At 39.2% G+C, this 21479-nt stretch overlaps 1 protein-coding gene across 1 annotated transcript in view; it reads right to left on the reverse strand.

Moving 5' to 3' along the window:
- usp43b (ubiquitin specific peptidase 43b) overlaps positions 1 to 21479 on the reverse strand; it is a 127208-nt gene that overhangs the window by 32157 nt on the left and 73572 nt on the right. Inside the window, exons 5-8 of the mRNA XM_072692864.1 lie at positions 20251 to 20386; positions 18110 to 18254; positions 11893 to 12061; positions 6182 to 6293 (exon numbers count right to left, since the gene is read on the reverse strand). Of these exons, the coding sequence (XP_072548965.1) occupies positions 6182 to 6293; positions 11893 to 12061; positions 18110 to 18254; positions 20251 to 20386 (562 nt within the window). The remainder of the gene's footprint in view (positions 1 to 6181; positions 6294 to 11892; positions 12062 to 18109; positions 18255 to 20250; positions 20387 to 21479) is intronic.

A 21479-nucleotide genomic window follows, 5' to 3' on the forward strand; every position in this document is an offset into this window, starting at 1 on the left:
CATAATTAGTTATTTGAATCATTTGGCATCCCTGGTAATTATGCAATTACCTGATGTATTAAATGTTGAGTTAATTAAATTTCTGTCATGCATGCATAGAACCAATAGCTGCTTCATTGTTGTGATGATACTGATGATGATGCATACAGTCTCAATTAGGGTCTAATTTTTCCAGCATGTCCAAAACATAAAACATAAAGTCAAGCTTTATGAAAGGAAACAGATGTTAGTGAACATAATCAATCAACAGCAAACGTGAGCCACTGCTATCTCTCCGATCACAACTGTTCTTCTGCGAGTATGAGTTGAGTGTGACAATCCAATCTTAATTAATACTATCAATAATATCATTAATAGATTTGTAAAGACTGTCAAAATCTCAATCAATCAAAAATTGTACATAGGGTATCTGTTTTTAAACATTTCTATTTAAGTTCTGGTGCAGACCTTATCTTTCTGAGATGTGTGCTTAAAATAAAGGCTCTGCGACCATTTTCAACATCACAACAAAACACAACAAAGCAAACAAACAAACAAACAAACAAACAAAAAAACATATTTTGACAAGCCAACCATAAGTGATCAAGCACAGTCCTTGAGTACACTTTTTTCATTTAAAGGAACATTTAGTCAGCTTAATCCTTAATCCCTGGATGGGAAACCAGCCCAAAATGTCATGTTATTCTATGACAACTATTTTAGACCTTAACAACCTTTACACAATTGGTTTACAAATTGGGTGTAATTGGATTTATTGGATAAATCAAATGTCTCTCTTTTTCATTCACAAACTTTAATGTAACCGATTTGAAAGGTTTAGAGGTTTTCTTGCTATGAGCGAGAAACAATGAACCCAGCGCCACACTGTTGTTATCTGCAGAGACAGCATAGGTGCTCTATTAGTTGTGCTCAAGTGTTTCTGCATTCTGCAAAGGGTCTTTCATGCTTTGTAAAATGAAAGGAAAAACTGGAATCGATTTGCTCTCCTTTCGAAATGAAATCATGTGTTGGTCTGGCCTCGGCGAGATGATAAACAAAAACAAGAAGTCCTGCAGGGAGGGAGCAAGTGAGGGAAAAATAGATGTTTTTTTTATTTTATTTATTTATTTATTTTTTTAAAAAGGTGGTTAAAAAGAAAATGTGGACCACTTCTAAGACTCCTTTTTTTCCCTGAGCTGTTCCACTGTGATTGCAGAGATGTGAGCATTATTGCCTCAGAAATGCTGCCAGGGCGTGACTGGTGACAATTAGGTTATCACTGAGTGATACGGGCACCATGCCTCAAACATACACACACACACACTAAGAGGCTACATCATCCTTAGAGGAATAGATCAAATGAAGTAGACATCAAAACCTGGTCATTTATATCCCACTGTTTCTGGTTATCATACTGTCATGCTGTTGTGTTTACATGCTGAGCTGATAAATGTTAGTGGGGGTGTATTCTTCTAAGTGTCCAGCAGAGGGCAGACTCTGACTGCTGATGAAGAATGGGAATGAATTCTTTAAAAACTGAAACTGTATGATGACTACGATGTACATCAGCATGGTAGGGGCTAAAATGCTACAATCTTTACACAGGACGGGCCCTTTGGCTGTTGTCACACCTAGTTTGTTTGCTAAAGTTTGCACCAGAGTTGGTTTTGCACTTGGACTTTCACCCACCCATTATGTTGGGTGTTTCACGACCAGGGTGATTAAAATATTCATAATTGTATACATAGTTCTGCATTATAGATCACTTTATCACACCTGAATTGAATCAATCAGGTATCAGGAATAGGTATGCCCTTTATGCAGCCCTGCTGCACTGTTTAAGGTGAATTGGAAAAGGGAAATAAAAAGCCTTCAAAAGGAGCTTTAGCCTTGTGTCATTTCTATGTCAGAAAGGTGCTGGGACTTGCTTGGGATTTGGCTGTGAAGAAACAGGAATCAAAATTTCTTGATTGGTGTATAGCTGTTTGTTACCGCATGAAACTTGGTGGAATAGGCCACAAGAAAGAAGCTATTCTGGACTGAGTTTCCCAAATGCTTCATCATGGTAACATGGTAACACGGTATGTTAATTGGCTCCTAAGTCTGTTTTCCAAGACCTGTGTAACAAAAGTACAATGTGTACCTGCTTGCTTATTAACAACTAACCCAACTTATTCATTATTCACAAAATATTTAATCATTATAATAATCACATTACCAAAATACATATATTATAATACACACATGCTTATTTATAAATTACTTTCATTTATTTTCTTTCTCTTTCTAACATTTGCAGCACTAATATAGATTTAAGTTAATTCATGTTGTGTGATTTCAGTATTGGTGTTATTGTATAATATTATTTGAAAGTAACATAAGGATATACTGTGTATCTGACTGATTTAAATCTATGTTTGAAGAAGAACATAGAACAAAACAAAAATCTAGATATGATTTCTCACAACAGATTAATGTTTGCGTGATTTAGTGCGTAGGGCACTTAAACTAGACGATTTTAATGTCATCCGAGGCTTGCATATGTGTGCAATACGGACAACGTGTGTAATATGTAATTTGCCACTAAATGTAGTTCTGTGAGCATGGAGGGGGGTGTGGTTGTATATGAATTTCGAAATCAAAGTCACCCACACATACTTTGGCTGAAATGTGAAATAACCCCCCCTATAAGCATATCTGATCATTTCTGAGAGCAAATCCGAAAACACACACAACACAGCAAATAAATTAGCACAGTTGAATGTCATTCACAGAGACCTACGGAATCTAAAACCTGAACTTGCATGCCCTTTACAGTAAATCAGTCACATCCCATGTCCATTATTTAGAGCTAATTGCAACATCCCAGAACTGATCTGTACCAGCTAAATTGCCTTTAATAATAAGGCTGGGCTGCACAAAGTAAATTCAGCTATTTATAGAACAGGCAGACTGCCAGACAGAACACATTACTTAGCTGTGTCTCTTTCTAGCCTTGTCTGTGTAACACTCACTCACTGTCTCACTTTCTGTCTCACTTTCTTTCTCTCTCTCTCTCTCTCTCTCTCTCTCTCTCTCACACACACACACACACACACACACACACACACACACACACACACACACACACACAAATGAGGAAGGTATGTCCAAACGTTTCTAAAATTAGAATACCTCCACAGTCACAATATACTGTAGTCTCTAGTCTCGCAAGCTAGACGTCTGCCTATAATTACAGTCTGGTACTTTTCATCGCTTAACTTGGCCAAGAACCGCCTACTTTGAAAGGATGATGCAGCTTGACTGACATGTAAAAAACAACTAATCACAGCCCACTGTTTTGTCTTGGCTTGTAGGAGAAGGCTCTTTTTTGTCATGAAGTTGAGTAAAGGGAACTGGTCACCTCTGCCGAGAAGAAAACAACAGAGGTCAATATCACTATAATGATTTATAAGAATAATGCTGCCTTCACGTGCTAGTCGGAAGATCCTACTATCCCACCTGTGAAGTCGGGATTTTCGAGCATGTCACGATTAAGTGTCAAACTGACGGACGAAACGACAGCTTATGTAACGTTAATGAATTGCGCTGCACTAGCAGAGTAGTCAATTCGCTACGGACAGCGACAGATAACATTGTTTTATAGCACATTACATGCACACAGAATACAGATTAAAATAATGTGCACAGCAGCTGCACTGTAAAAATGAAGTACTCTTCTCCGCCATGTTAAAAGTTTCATGGTCACCTCAATTCAAAATTATGAAAATTACCTCAGAATTTCTCACTTAAAATTATGACGTGAGGGGCTGTTAATGTGCAACTGCCAAGTCACCCACAATTCCGACTGCATGTGCCGGCAGCATTAGGCATGGTGTAAAAAACACATCTGGATCAATACCTTCAACTCATGTCCCAAAGATCAGACTCGCCGAAGGTCTACGGACTGGCCACCTGAGGCAATCAGGCCAGTCTTTTAGAGCTCTCAATAAACACATACTCACACACTGCAAGATTACATATAGTGCAGTAGTGGCGTCTTGAGCCTTGAGTGGCAATGACGAAGAAGCTGTTTTCCCTATGGAAAGTCAAGTAAAGCCTGATGATTTTTAATTTTAGGCTAAATTTGCTGTATAGTGTCACTTTAAATTTCAATTTAAATTAAGTAGAGTGTAAAATAAGCTGGAACCTGATGTTTATCACAGTGCTTCCTATGTGGTGTTTCTGTGTATCTGGACTTCTCAGCAGCATCTAATGCTGCATCTAAAGACTTCCTGAACAGTGATGGCTGCCCTACAAACATGTTCAATTCTCTGGTTTAAGATGTAAGATGTATGGTTCTGCACTGCCCTCTGGTGGAGCACAGGGTGCAGAGATGACAAACTGGCAGAATCAACAATTCTATTTTACTATTACATTTTTTACTATTACTATTAAATCTTTCATTAATAGTGAAATATTTCAATATTCTGACCCATCAGTAATAGTAATATTATATTGAAAGGGGGCAGTGGTGGTTTAGAGGTTAGACCACTTGGCTATTGATGACAGTATTGTGGGTTTCATACCTGGGTTCGCTCTTGGGCCCTTAAAAAAGGCTCTTAACTCTCTTTGCTCCCCAGGTGCTGCAGCAAAGGTTGCCCACCACTCTGGGCATGTGTACCCATTGTAGTGGATCTCCTTGTATGTGTGTGTTCAATGTATGGATGGGTTGGAAGGCGGAAGTACATTTTGTGTCCATCACAAATGGTGAATGCTGGTGGCCTTTGTGATAGTGGTGTAACAATTAATAGTATGTAATTACTATTATTACTATAAAATATCTCTATTTGCACCTTTTTTTACTTTTATGATGAGCGGACCATCAGGAATGCTCCACAATCACTTGGAACACAATCTTTTTACATTTACTTATTAATTAATATTAGAATATTAGACGTTTTTTTTCTGTCACATGTATATTACATAAATATATTCATGTAATTAGTGTAGTATATAAATTTGCACATACTGCACAGCCTTATAGGACAGATAAAGAAAAATATTATATCTATTAAAAATAGATGCCAAAGATATGACATATATGAGTGTGTTTTTAGCATGTTCAAATGTAACTGCTGGCATGTGAGCAGCAACAGAGAGGGGGGTAGACCAGAGGTAGCAGGTGATAGATGCTGCCTGCACAGGCTATCACACTGAGCTAGAGAAGATAGATGTGAGAAAAGAAAGGCTTCTGTAGAACAGTCGGCTACCAGCTCTGATTAATCAGAGTGAGATTTAATCAAATAGTCTACTGGGGGGGCCGGACAGACGAGAAGAGTAACATGGCAAGGGTGTAATGAATGGACGAGCCCTTTCTCAGAAGCTCCACAGCTGAGTTCAGGCCAAACGTCTCTTGTTTTTTCATGCTTACTCGCTTTGTCACTAACTCTCTTTGCTTCTTACTCAATCTCAATGCTTTCCTAAATGGATATCTCAATCTAGCCCTTCTTTCCTTTGTCTCTTCAGTTTAAGACTTATTGTCCCCCTTAAAATTCCATCCTCCCCACTGTTTCTCTCGCTCTGCACCACTCCAGATCTGCCATTTAATCCATAGACATCCAGAATTACCACCTGTGTTTTGACGCACTGTATAAATGTAGGAATCTGCCAACTATCTGCCACCATTAATATCACCAGTATTAACATTATCATTACTCTCATTAGTCTTACCATCACTGCCATGACTATATTAAGTTATACTACACCATGATTATTATATTATGGTTATGAATATGTTGCACAACTGAGCAGTACAACAGTTTAGGTGGTTTGGTGACTTATCTATAATTTATAATAATAGTTCTGATCAGAGGAGGATGGGCCCCCCCTGTGAGTCTTGGTTCCTCCTAGGTTTCTTCCTCCAGCTCTGAGGGAGTTTTTCTTGCCACTGTCCTAAGTCTTTGGCTTACTAACTGGGGGTCTTAGGTTTTCTTATGTTGTTGTCTTTTTACTAATTTCTGATCGTGTAAAGCTGCTTTGTGACAACAACTGTTGTACAAAGCGCTATACTAATACATTTAATTTGAGGATTTGATTTAATACATGCAGATACATGATGCATGATGATACCCATGAAATACCAATACTGAATGTTATGTAATTTAACCATATTGATGACTTTGTCACATCGTCCACCCCATTGTGAGGGTGATGTTATTACCTGTGGCTGTGCCCCGTTGATCATCAGGTAGTAGAGCTTGCTAAGGATGCTCTGCTGCAGCTGATCCCATGACACTGACCTGTCCTCACGCATCAGGAATGGAGGACCAAACCTGTAAAAGAAGAGAGATTGGCAAATATCTCTGGTATTTTCCAAACTTAGCTGTGACACTGATGTCTTGAAACTCCAACAACATCACTAAGCCTGACACTATCGCACCAGAACCACACACACTACTCTATCAGTGTCACCGCTGTGTTGAGAATTATGGCTGGGGTGACTGGGAGAATCAGGGCTGGGGCAGGCCTGTTGAAAATAACCCGTAAATCAGTTATTTTCCTTGCACTACACTGATGCAAAACTACATTTGCCAGTGATTACCTATTGCTCCAGATACTGTACAGATACAGTACAGATACCGACTCTGTCTAACCAGCCACATTGGGTAGTTTCTCTACTCACACTTGATTCAACTTATCAGTCAATTACCAGGCAAAATGGATGTGATTAAGTAGGACAACCAAAAACCTTGGCTGGAGACAGGCCCTCCTCGACTGGAGTTGTGTACTCTTAATCTAACCTTACTACTTATCAGATGTCTATTGATCCTGATATTCACACCATTCCACTTTGTATATATTTAATTTTTTGGTGAATGCAGTGTTCTAGTGCTCTGTGTCACAAATAAAATCGCTGTTGAAAAAACAGCAATTACTGGTGGAATAAGTTTGCATTTAAATGGTAGAAATTGCCACAGTGTACAATCAAGTAAGAATGCATGGGGGAAGAGCCATAGGAAAGAAAAAAATAACTGTTACAGTTTGGAAGCGGAAAAATGACTATGCCATAATTTAACAATCAAGTGCCTGTCTCCATTAATGAAGGTGCTAAGCTTCAATGTTTGGCTTTTAACTTGATGCTTAAACTCAAACCAAAAAACTACTTGTTTTAAGCAAAACTTCCAACCATGCTAAATACAGTGGCAGTTGGCAGAATAGAATTGTTGCAACTTCTTGTCTTAAGTGTGAAGTAATTCTACAGTGCAGACAGTTTGCTTGCATTTCAAGGTATTAATGTTCTCTTTTGCCAAAACTGATGCTATATTTAAGTGTCAGCAACTACTACTACTAATAATGTGCGAATTAGGACTGCACAATACTGGAAAAAAAACTGACACTGCAATATGGTTTTGTTCTGTTGTATATATTGCAATATTAAAAACATTAGTCAGTGATCCAACATGTTATGATATTAATAATGCACTGTGTGTATCCAATATTGAAGCAAAATAAACAATATTGGGAAAATAGAATGTGCCTCTGATTGATATGTCATGGAAAATGAAAACAGTATGAGTTTGTGATAAGGATGCTGAAATTATATATTGTGCTGCCCTAGTGCTCATTATAATCAACTATGCTCTTGTTATTTTTGCTGTTTGTTTTGGCTACACTGCACCACCACTCAAAAGAAGTAAGTTGTATTTTTTATTGTCTGTATTTCTGCATGCACATTAAATTTGCCAGTGTCAAGTCAACACTGTGTTGAAGAGTTGAAGTGTTGATTAAACGCTGGCAAATTTGCTGTGATGAGGAACAATTCTTCCAGTCACATTTGTATATTAAGTATATATTTTTGAGCAATGCTAAATTATATCAATCAGCATTTTCTGAACTGTCACATTGCCAATGAAACAGACACTAAATATAAAGCATACCGACCATAAAATGTTGTTCTGGATGCATTCTGTATGTAAGGATGCATCACTCTGAAATGTGTTTTTCAACTGCATTGCTCATAATTGATATATACATATATATATATTTTAAACACAAAAATCCAATAAATTGCTTGGTATATTATTTTTTATCATCTGCATCTGTATTACTGACTCAATTTACTTATATAGTATGTCATTTGTATATCATTATTATTCAATATTTCAGTATTTTAATATATACTTTTAATATATACTTTTTATATATACATTTTGCATCTGCATACCAAAATAAAAAAAATTGATAAAAGTTAAGAGCGAGAGAGAGAGAGAGAGAGCGAGCAAGCAATAGCATGAGAGCAGAGGGAAGTAGAGGACAGTGTAGGGACTTAACACAAACCTCCAGTCAGGTCCAGGACGTGCCGAGTCCGCTCCCTCACTCAGCCACCCAAACAGTGGAAATGCTCCACATACATTAAAGAAGATTAGCCTTCATTTAAATCACCAGTGTATCAGCAGTCTGTGCTTCACTTGGCCCCAGTGGGAACACCTCAAACAAATCTGCTGGCAGAGTCCTCTGCAGAGTTCGTTCTCCATCACTGCTACAGCAGTGAGTACAGAGAAACAAATTACACCACATGTAGAAGAGAAACGAGGCACTCTGTGCTAAACAGTTAATTATACTGGGCTGTAATTATTCACTGTGGCGTCAGAGCCAGGAACAGTCGCCCGGTTGTGTGTGGCATCAGACTGAGTTCACAAACTCAGCAGCGCCAAGCTTTATTCTGCTCCTACCAGCTTTGATGTTCCTCTGCTTGGTTTGATTCTGACTTTGCCTGCAGGTACAATGGAGGGTTTCCCAATGACTACATCAGCAGCACACCTCCCTGTCTTTATCTCTATATTTCCATGCCCTCTCATTTCTGCCTTTCTTTCCCTTCTCATTTTTTCTGTCTATGGCAAACAGTAGTGGTTCTCATCACAAGACTCAAAGATGCTGAACACATACACACTGCTCTGTGCACAATACATCAGCTCAAGCATCACTAAATCACTAAAGATGCCAAACAAAACAGACAAACATTACCAAGTAATATTTGATGAATATATCTATAGATGCAAAAGAAAAGGCTGAATTTACAGCCACAAGAGGCACCAGCAACTCAAATAGGATTCGATGAAGATGTGCCGAGTTTCTTACCCTTAACTACAACCACATACAAGAACAACCCCCGGGTCAGAAAAAAAACACTAAGCATAGAAACGGGTTGTTTAACTTCACTTGAAATATAATTTTTTTAGCTGCTAGACTAAATAAAGGTTCCATTACCAGACGAAAAAAAGCTGGAGAACTGTTAGATTACTAGACTGAATAAAGCCGGAGAACTATTACATTACCAGACTGAATAAAGCCGGAGAACTATTACATTACCAGACTGAATAAAGCTGGAGAACTGTTACATTACTCGACTGAATAAAGTTGAAGAACGGTTAGATTACTAGACTGAATAAAGTTGGAGAATGGTTAGATTACTAGACTGAATAAAGTTGGAGAACTGTTAGATTACTAGACTGAATAAAGTTGAAGAACGGTTAGATTACTAGACTGAATAAAGCTGGAGAACGGTTAGATTACTAGACTGAATAAAGTTGGAGAACGGTTAGATTACTAGACTGAATAAAGTTGAAGAACGGTTAGATTACTAGACTGAATAAAGCTGGAGAACTGTTACATTACTAGACTGAATAAAGCCGGAGAACTATTACATTACCAGACTGAATAAAGCTGAAGAATGGTTAGATTACTAGACTGAATAAAGCTGGAAAACTGTTACATTACTAGACTGAATAAAGCCGGAGAACTATTACATTACCAGACTGAATAAAGCTGGAGAATGGTTACATTACTAGACTGAATAAAGCTGGAGAACTATTACATTACCAGACTGAATAAAGCTGGAGAATGATTAGATTACTAGACTGAATAAAGTTGGAGAACGGTTAGATTACTAGACTGAATAAAGCTGGAGAACAGTTCGATTACTAGACTGAATAAAGCTGGAGAATATTAAAATGACTGCACTGAGCTAGTTAGAGACATGAAAGCCCACCACCACCAATTAAAGCAATTTTGTCAATGTATATGATGCTGTGTTTAATGTAAATCATGTAGGTCTCTAAGCAACTTTTCACTTTCACTTTAGCCTGTGCATGTTAGCTTTGGACGCTGAATCATGATCCAACCCCTCTGAGAGCTCAGTGTAGAGCATGCTGAGTCATTAGCAGGCCATTAAAGTGTTCTTAAAAGGTAGAAATATATGAGAGCTTCTCCTTGTGGAGCGTAGCAAGGGTGCCTGGAGAGGAACGTGAAAAAGGCTGAGCTTTCAGTGCTGTAATTTCATGCAGGCGGAACTGCAGCAGCAACTCCCTGCTGTCACAAACCAAAACAAACCACAAACTCCCCTCCCTCTATCTCGCCTGCGATTGCTTCTGAAAGAAAGCCCACTCTAACACGTCCTCCTGCTGTGTGAGCTGAGGAGAGAAGAGAGAGCGGGGGGAAGAGAAAGAGAGAGAGAGAGAGAGAGAGAGAGAGAGAGAGGAAGAGTCGGACCGAGGGAGGGAGGGAGGGAGAACAGACGGAAGATCACATAAAGACTAATAATTGTGTCATTATTTCCAATTGTCGCTATCTCCTGTGACTCAGTATCAATCTGGGTCACGTTCGATTTGTTTGCGGCAGCCTCAAAGGATGGGGGAGTGTAATGATGGTATCGCTTAAAATGAAAAATGGCCACCTGACTCCCAGGGGCTTCATAAAGGAGCAAATAACCCAGAATGGATCCAAATGAGTCTGTCTGAACACACTGAGAGAGATTCATGAGTTGCAGTTATTCCTGGCTTTTAATGCCTTGTGTCATTGCAGGTTTTTGAATTTTTTTCTTTTCTTTTTTACACAATTATCTCATCAGAGGAGCTTATGTAAAGCATGTTCATGCATACATAGTCTTTCAGAGGAAAGTGGAGAAAGGTAGGCCCAATCGTAATCTGTAAGTTATTAACCTACTGGACTGGAGAATTTCTAAAATGCTCTTCAGATTAGCATAAGCAGTGTGCTCTTCTTTAGACTGCATAATTCAAATCATTTACATAATTTATAGACTAATGTACTGTATGTCGTTCCATATTTTAAATAATTTTGATTTGTTTGTGCAAAACAAATGAAAAAAAAGTGTGTTCATGTATTCCCATTTCCATGTAATTCTTGTTCAAAAAGGGCAAGGAAGAACCATTATCAACCCAAGATTCCAAGTTATTACTTAAAGGACATAAAAGTACGAATGCCTACCTTCCTTTGAAAACACAAAAAGAACCTAGACTATTTTTAGATCTTTCAGTCATGGTTCTCTCTTCATATGTGAAAGGCGACCGTGGGATTATCACAGAGAATTGGCAAGAAAAGGCCAGTGGAAGTGTTACTTCCTTCACAAACCAACATCTTCAGCCTCCAACGCATCTTCACTATCCAACTGATCTGCATTAGAACACTCATTCTTTCCCTGCTCCTCTGTCTCTGTCTCTTATTCCGTTGCTAGCACGCGTGGGAGGAAATCGCAGGGGACTCTCTTGATCTTTGGGTGCCACTGACAGAAGTCTATCTGATGGATCACTCTGCTGTCAAATGTCAAATATCTCTGAAAACTCTTAAAAGACAAAGTCAGAACTGAAGTAAAAGTCTGAAGATGCCAATTCAGGATTTTTGCCTGAGGCTGGGTACTTTTGACAATTGTTACGTCAGAGAATGTCTCGGATTACATGGTTTCGTTTCTTAGTGCTTGAGCTGACGTTGGCCCCCAAACTAGCAATACAATGTGAGAATTGTATTATACACAGCTACACAGAGCTCCTGCTATCTAAGCACAGGCCTAATTGTGTGTGTGCTCCCTGGGTATGTTTGACATGCACAGGTATGGTCAGTCCACTCCTTTATTCTCACCTTACAGCCTGCTGACCTGCTCCGGCTGCATTACACACCAACAGAAGAATCTTAACTGTGCCTGCACTCTGATTGAGGAATTCGGAGGACAGAGCTCCAGAAGCAGCCAGTCTTTGAGCCTCTGGCCCAGATGAGGAGTATGGTGAGGAGGGGAGGCTGTGGTGGTACCCTGAGACAAGAGAGAAGAGCAATAGTTAGCACAAACCAGCTACAGACAGCTCCTGCAGACTGCTCTACTGGGAGCATGTTTTCTACTCTCTTATTAGCTGTGGATAGGAAGACATAAAAGGGTACACTAGATTGGCGCTTGGTAGGTATCCCAAGGGAAATTTCAGCATTACAGGAGCAATACGTATATAACGATACATAAACAGACACATACTTGGCAAAGAAAAAGCAGGGTAGTGTGAATACTGCCTTAATAAGATATAAAACAGAGCAGTATTTAAGAGCATAACACACTCACCCAGCACTTTCTTCATTTCTTACTCATTCATGCAATTATACAATCAATATAAAATCAAGTAATAACCATGAGAAAAAATGCAATCTCAGTGATTTTGAGCATGGCATGATGTTTGGTGCCAGACAGGCACAGTATTTTTAGAACTGCTGATCTCTTGGGAGCGCACCATTTTGTAGAGTTTACAGAGAATGATACAATAAAGGAAAATAAAATAGAATGGGTGTCAGTTCTGCAAATGGAAATGTTGGTATGAGAGGTCAGGGGAAAATGGAAAGAGATGGGTATTCAGTATATGTCTGAAAACAGGGGGAGTGTGCTTGAATGATGATGCGCCAAGCCGAGCTTCACTTGAAACTCGATCAGGTTTTCAGCCACGGCTATCAGGTAGGGATGGTTTTAGGGTCAGTTTTTGGCTTAGTAGGCCAGTGTCAGGGTTTTAAATCTGATGCAGGCAGCTACAGGAAGCCATTGAAGGAAACACAGTAAAGGAGTGTGACATGAGCAGAGAATAATAACTGCTTAACGTAAGAGATGACAAGCCTAAGGCGCGTTGAGGACCTGTAGTTCCAGGAATGTAAAGCAGCTCAGTCTTGCTGGGGTTGACCTTTAACTGATTGGCTATTACAAAAGAGGACCCAGCAGCGGGCCTTGTGGGACACCAGTGGAGAGTCTGCATGGAGCTGATGTGATCCCACTCCATGTTATCTGGTAAGAGCGCCCTTTTAAGTAGGGCATAAACCACTGCCATGCAGAACCTGTGATTCCAAGATTGGTGAGGACTGACAGGAGGACCTTGTTTTTTTACAGAGAGATCAAGGCTGCAGGGAGATCTATAAGAATCAGGACTGATGACAGTTGATCAGTTGACGGCTGATCTCGTAGAGTGGAGTTTCTCTGAAACTGCTACGAGGACAGGATGGTTTCTCAAGTATGGAGTGCTCCAGTTTGATGCCAGACTGGTTGGGGTCCTGTAGGTTATTCAGAGTGGGAAAGAGAGACAGCTGATTGTAAACAAGATTACTCAAGAATCTTAGAGCTGTCTTGTGTTGGCTTCTTTATGATGGGGACCATTCTGGCATCCTTAAAGGCAGAAGGCATGTGGCCTATTGACAAGGAGTTGCTTACGGCAAGAGTGATAAATGGGAGAAGGTACTGAGTGATCATCTTAACCAGCGTGGATGGAATAAGGGTCTAGTGGACAGGTGGTTGGATTATTAGGTTTGAGAAGCTGTGGGATATCATTTGGGAAAAGAGGAGAGAAACAAGTAATATATGTAAGAGGAAGTGGATGGTGTCTGATGGGAGGAGTTTAGCAGAGGTCTCAGTCTGACCGCAATGTAACAAATCCAAAAAGGTTTGCAGCGTGAAAGAGCAACTGACAAATCTACAGGAATTGTGTGACTCAATCATATCAACATAGACCATCATCTCAAAGCAATGTTTTCGATTTTTAGTGGTGTCCATATGATAGACTTGAAGCTGTTTTGAAAGAGAAGGAGAGTCTACCCAGTATTACTATAGTGTTCTCAACAAAGGAAAAGGTTAAAAAGCACACACATTTTTATCAACATGATTAAATTTGCCCAATATTTTAAACTAATATTACATAAAGCATTTACTTTGTTGTGGATAAGCAGGATGTTCAGACAATGCTAAAGGCTAGACTAGGCTAAAATGCCTAAATTTCTAATCTTGGTTGATACTCATAAATATCAAGTTCCCCACAAAAAACACAGTGTTACAAACCAGTTAGTTGTAGTTGTCCTGAACTCACATGTGTGAGGTGGTTGTCTAAAAAGGCAGGTAGGCTCATTTTGTACATTTTTGAGAGAATGTTCAATAAAATACCCCAGAACAGTAATTTCGGACCCCAGACCAGAGAGAGAAACAAAATAAAGAACAAGAAAACGATCATTACTGTCAGGAATAGATATTGCCTCGTTTTCCATGTTGCCCACTGCTCCTGTCAAAGAGCAATCGTATACCTAGATTTCATCCCCATCCCAGTCACGACCACAAGAAAATTCTCCACTGAACCAGCTAGCTTCTTCTCAGGGGAGGACTGCTGGAGTTCACTCAAGAGTCTAGGCCATGAATATCAGAATCAACCACATGCCTCAAACAAGCTAAACAGCAAAGCTCATGACATCAGGGCCTTTCATTTGCCTATAATAAGGGAAATATGCTGCATTCTCCATTTATTCATGATCGCTGTAATAGAGCTTCTGCTCGCGCATGCCTCTCATACATCACACAAAGCCGTGTGCAAGATTAACCTTCAGGTACCTTCACACGATGAGGGATGACACATGTTCATAAGAAGAAGAACACAATGTAAGTGAAAGGTCTCCTTATAATGTAGCAGTGCTATACGCTAGAATAAAGGCTGTTACACATTGAACATTAGGGGTGTAAGAAAATATCAATATATTGAAGTATCACAATACTATGTTTGGCAACACTGTATTGAATCTTAAAAACACATTATAGATTTTCAATTAATAGTTCACATGCAAAGATTGGTGACAGGCAGTGGTTCATTTTGTGTTGTGTTTAACCCTCACTGCTAGACAGCTGTGTTGTCTTCAGATCCCGCTGTTGTGATTACATAAAAGTCAAATTTATTTTACTCAGATTTTATGCATAAAATAGTGTGTTAAAATAGTTAAGACAGTGTGATTTATAACATTTGCAATATGTTGAATCATAACCCCTGTATTGTAATAAATATCATATCAACAGATTCTTGCCCATTCACAGCCCTATTGACATGATACGAATAATTAACAAACACTAATAGTTGGATGTCTTTTTGTTACCTTAAAACTTTATACTGTCATTATTTATCCCCACTTCCAACTATTTTTGTCTATGTTTATGTCTACCTTGTCCTGTCTCATCCATGAGCTTATCCCTAGTGTCACCATCTGTTCGTTGTTCATAGCCCTGCTCCTTTTGTTACTTTGGTCAGTTGTTAATTGTTTAGTTAAGTATATATGATATGGTGTGTTTGTCAGTCCTTGTCGAATCTTACATGTAAAATCTGTGTAAAGTTCGGTTTAGGTTTCTTTTCTGTCTTTTAATAACAGCTTTTCACATTTAAACAAACAATAATATTGTGAAATTATATTTATGCCATAGCACCCAAATGATGACCATCAACTTAGCTGTCTCCAGGTTAATGGATACGTACATGCTGAAATACAAGCATGGAAACTTTTACTTTAGTTATACATTCTTATTATTATTCAGAGAGTAAAACTAGCTTCTAAATATCCATTCGTTGATGCCTACAAAACAGCTCCAACTTCTAAACCTCTATGATTGTAATTTGGATTAGAAAAAGTAGGATCATGGACTGGGCTCATCACCTCTGTCATCTCAACCTTTTCTGACCACAACATTGATTCTCACTCTAATTCCCCAACAGCTGAGTGAGAACTCCTCTGTGCTGTGTGCCTGTCAGTGTGAGCTCAAACTGCCAGATTCTTAATTAAACACCTCTCTTCTGTGCAGTGGTGTCCTCAGTCCTCGCCCCACAGTGCAATGGTCAAAAACATCAGCTAAATCTGTACTGACTTCACACACAGGGAAGGGTAACCCTTTTAAACTCACATTTAAACTATATGTGCACATTTGTTATTTGTTTATTCAGATGATATAACAGAATTTTGTTCAAAATAATAGCCTGTGACAATGATTAACTACGAGTCTTGACTTTGTTAGATGTTACATACCAAATCCCCGCAATTGGCGCACTGAAATATGCGTTATTACTGACTGAGTCGATAAATTGGCATTTCTTCCATTATGACATTACTATATCTGAGACACTGCTACACTGGCTACAACGGTCTATCCTTGTTTGTTGCTGGTATAATGTCAGAATGAAGCTTCAGTGGTTTGAAACTGAGCTGAATCTGAGTTGGGACTGATTTTATTTATAGTAATTAAACAAAGATTTGTAATGCATTGAATAAGTGATGGTTTGCCCCACCCATCAAGTACAAGAGCATTTGTAAGTCACATAAGCCATACAAGCACTTGTAAGTATTGATCTGAGTCAAAAGACAATACTGTCATCATACTAATGTTGACTACACATCTGTATAACCTTGGACAAACTGGAGGAGGAATAATGCACTAGATTGCTTTTAGCATCTATGTTAAATACAGCCTCCTAAGAGCACATTTCTCTTTTAAAAATCATTTGTAAAATGTAATCAACAGAAATGCAATTTTCTTGTAAGGTAGACGTTAGGACACTCATTTATTGCTACCTAAAATGCATACAATTATAATCAGGTGCACCACAACCAAACATACATCTTTCCAAAAGTCCTGGTCTTTGTCTAGGTGTTCTCTGGCGATGTGTGTTTCCTCCAAGTATTTTCTTCTAGCACACTTTGAGATCAACTGTTTGGAAAGAGCTACATGTAGGTCCCATGATGACATTTTAAGATTATTGCAAACTTCTGAGCTTGCTAGCCAGTCCTGACCTAAACATGCTGGGAGTTATTCTACTTGTAAATGATATTGAGGACAGTTTTATGGCTGATAAATGGCTGGTGCACCTGCTTCTAATTTTAGGCATTTTAATTCCTTGACACCCTGTTTTTTTTCATTCAGCAAATATTATAAATGATTTTCTCTACTATAAAGTATTAATTATTTAAATAGTATTTATTTTAGTAGTATTCAGAATTCTCATTTAAAGATGGGTTGTTGGGCCATTAGGGTTTAAAATGAAGTACTAGTAAATGTGGGGGTGTCCAAACTTTTTCCTCAGGAAAGAATTGCATTCCTATTAATACATTTTACCTGTCATGGTGTGTGAGGCCAGACCAGAAGGGATGAACATTCGCAGAGATGGAAATCAAACGTTTATTAACGAAACCAAACACAAAACAAAGGGACAAGAAACGTGAAGTGCAGCAACGTGGGCAAAACCGTGAACAGAACCAAAATGTGAAAACCCAAAATGGCGAACACAACAAACCTGGGACTGGAAGGAGCAGGGAGCTGAACCAGAGTGAAACTAAACTAAAGGGGAGATACCAAATCAAGGACAGAGCCGTGCTCTGTGTACATAAGGGGGGAGACCAAAAAGGCAAGGCCGACCTGAACGTAGGTCGCCTTGGAACCAAAGCGGAAGTGAATGTACCTCGCTTGCCTCTAGAGTAGGTAGGAGAAATTTGCCTGAACATGAACCGCAAACTAGAGCCGACCTGAACATGCCGGTAAAGCGTGCCGAATCTCTGAGCGCCCCAGGGATTCCAACAGAATCAATTCACGGCAGTGAACAAAAGTGGTAACGCTCCTTAAGTACTCCCAGTCCCAGGTGAAACGCATGAACAGACAATGAATTGTGCATCAACACAACGGAACATGAATCAACAGAAACAAACTCAAAGGAACCGGAAGTGACGGATATGTCCTTATTTGGGCCTGTGGGAGGCGGCTTGGGATTGCCCCGGGGGAGGGCGCGGTACAGTTGTATTTGTTTGGTTATATTACCTCCATCTGTCAATATATATTTAAGTGAAGTTCAAATGTTCATATGTATAATTATGTAAAAAAGACAAAGGTTTTCATGGGGTGTCCACATTTTTTCACATGGCTGTTTCTCTACTGTTAGTATCCACGTGTGTTCTGGTTACATGTCTAAATAATTGCATGACTAATGTGTACAGTGCCCATGTCCGAGTTGGAAAATCTTTGGAAATAGTCGGTTGTTGTTGTGTAAGTTACCTGATATTCGAGTAGACCCTCCCCTGATATAAAGGGGCGGGGCTTGGAAGGCATAGATTATGTCACTCTCTGCGATACTGGTCAAGTCATCCTCATCAAAAAAAGAGCGCTGGAAACCTGTGGTGTAGATTTCAGTTAAAATCACCTGGAGAGGAAAAGAACGACAGAAGAAATATTAAGAGGATTCATTCTTAACTCTACAGATTTAAACACTTTAACACTTTAAATTTATATTGATCTGATTTATTTACACCATACAACTTATGAAAGGTTGACAAAATTGCCCAGCTGTTGATTAATGGATTCAGTGCATATTTTTACGCAAGTGTTAATACATCACATTCAAGTGCTACAACTCTAATGGGGCTACTAAATCTAAGGCTCATTTGACCGGACTTTCCAAACTGAGTAATCAATAAGGTCTAAACTTCACATCAGCCTCCATACTGCTTCCTCATTTGCGCTATGTTGCCACTGCACTAAAATGAACTCCTACCTGAAATGGTTTAGCACTTCAACAAGGGATGGAATGGCACAGTTGGTGACAAATAAACATAAAATACAGATGGGCCCACTCTGAAACAATTTGTCACATTGTGCCTTGTCCAATTCACACTCTGTACAGCAGTATTTTTAACATTTTCTTTATTCACAAGTGACCTCAGTGGCCCCGAGTTCCACTCTTACACAGATTTCCATTAGCGTCCAAGAGGGTCACACCTTGTGTGTGAATATTGGCAGCACACTGCTAAGGTTGTTCATGTGTGCTGAAGTCTGGTTAACTAGAAATAGAATATGCTTTACTCTTCATAGCAGAGCACTGGCCTTCATGGGCAAGAATACCCTTTTTTATTATAATCCAGTCAGAGACCACACTTCACTCCATTCATTTCAGTTGCCTCAACAACTAAATACAATACCAAATGGTTCAGTATTTAGTGAGTCCAGCCTTTATATTTAATACAGCTTCTATTCTTTTCAGAAGACTTGCTTTCAATCTTCACCTCCAAAGCTCAGTTTTAGAAGTTGGACTCTTTTCTACTTCTCATAATCCAGGTCTACACATCTGATGACATTGGGATAGATTATCGGACCACAGTGTGCTTTGGTCACATATTACATAATGTGTCTCGATGCAGTACCCCATCCGGGGGACTTTTCGTGCATTGCTAATCGAGTACCTGCTCTTGCGTACTGCTTCTGCCGTACTCGATTTTAGACGCAGCCATTGATCATCCTGAGAACACCAGCAGTATCAGTCCTTGGCACTTGTTTACAAAATGCTTCTGTTGTCAGATTCCTTTTTAAAGATAATTCCTCAATGCAGATGTTTGTGTAAGCAATGCTGCACAGTTGAATGGTGCACCACTCCTCCTGTGTTGGTGTGTAAAACATTATGGCAGGCTTACTTTGCCTTTCATCCAGGACATGATCAGTTCTCTCTCTCTTTTTAATTTCTATTAACTTTATTTTTAGAACCATGGCTGCTTAGAGAAACCCGCGGTGAGGTAGTATTTGGAACTATCACCAGCAAAATTCACATTTACACAAAATGACAGTTCTTGAGCTGCAAAATAAGTTGATTAAGGCGCATTTACATTTCTAGGGAATTAATGTTTGTAACTTATATTTAATAATTGTAATGACAGCGTATCTGTATTGTTTGCAGTATTTGTATAACAAATCAACCAAACATGTAACTTGGCCAAGGATGCGCACATTTGCATATCATATATATTATATACACAATCAGTGGTTCCCACTCCTCCTGTAGTCTTTGAAAGCTTCGCAGTCTTGCTCTTGTTCATACAAATTTAGCACATTATTAATGGACTGATGCATTGTACTTTGTGGAGATTTTCCAGGAACTTCAGATTTGGGACTTACTGTGAGGTATTATTGCAGATGTCGTCACGATGCACATCAGAGATTGACAGAACCAAAGATGGTGTGCTTAGTTATGTTTGTGTGTCATATTACGTTTGCAATGTAATGCTAAGTCAACAATCGCAATACAGATGTTTAAACCCCCCCCCCCCCCCCCCCCACACACACACACCAGAAAAAGCCCTCAATTCTATTGGTTACTCATTTACTTGGTGACAAAGGAAAATGGTGTACTCATGTGCATGAATGGTCACCTGATCGGGTGAAATCTTGCCCTCGTCCGCCACCATCCTGCGAAGGCAAGCCAGAGAGCCGAACAAAGGAACAGCCAGTCCCACTCTCAGATACCTCTGCCCTTTACTGCTGAATACCAGGGTCACACACAGCGGCCTGGACCACACGGACAAAAACCAGTGACAGAGATTATGGTAAGACAGTCACAAAAGGCACAACGTTCTCAAACTATAACCCCTGTATCACAGACCTAGTATTTTTTATGCCTTACAGATGCAAGAATTTCATGAATAAATCAGTGCATTTAGCATTAATAATACATCCTTAAAGTTACTTCACGTGTGTGAAAAATAATGGAATCCATATTCCTATGCATTTTTAAGCAGGGCTCTGTACTTGGCTCTGACCTTTTCCCCCCTCCGAAACTGAAAGTGCTTCTGCTGACGAGGCCACAGAGAGGCAACAAAGTGGCTTTAGCCAGGACAACAACCATAAACTGTATCTACTTAGGAGATATCTGCCTGCTGTATGGACTATGAATAAACAATGAAGTGCTGAGAATAACCTGGGTGTGTTTGAGTGTGTGGTGAGGAGTGCACACTGTTCAGCTGCTCTTATTTAAGGCCAGTCCGAAGGTTTGCAGTGATGTGTGGAGAACCTTTACAGGGTCTAAAGAACCCTAACTTGATGTAAAGGTTATTTGCCATATTAAAAATCTTTCTTTATGGAACCAGAGGTGGATCAAAGAACTATTGGAAGCATCCTTTACTTTAAAGAGTGTGTATGTAACACAACCTCATATACAGTATACGCCAATGCATTTTATAGTACTACACGTTCTTTACGCTTCTTTCCGGTGAGATTTGCAGGGTCTACATGGAATCAATCGGCGCAAGTCAGGAACACCTTCTGGCCAATTGTCAAACCATTGCAAGCTAAAATAAAATGAATAATTTATAAAAATAGGCATATTAATAATGTGTAAAAGTAATTTATATATATATAAACTTGTTATTATAGAAAGGTATATTAAATGAGGTCTTGAACAAAAAAATAAGACTAACCCAGGTTTCTTTTCATTTAATATGAATGGACAGTATGTACAGTGTTAATTAAGCAGCAAAATGTAAACGTCAGCGCTGGCACTGACACTGTCCTTGTCTGATATATATCTCTGCTGTCCAATGAAAAACACATATCTCCATTTATGTCTGTTTTTAGTTTTCTCCATGGTTTGAACCCTGTAGCT

This window comes from Salminus brasiliensis, chromosome 12 (genome assembly GCF_030463535.1).
Source record: "Salminus brasiliensis chromosome 12, fSalBra1.hap2, whole genome shotgun sequence".
NCBI classification, from domain to species: Eukaryota; Metazoa; Chordata; class Actinopteri; order Characiformes; family Bryconidae; genus Salminus; species Salminus brasiliensis.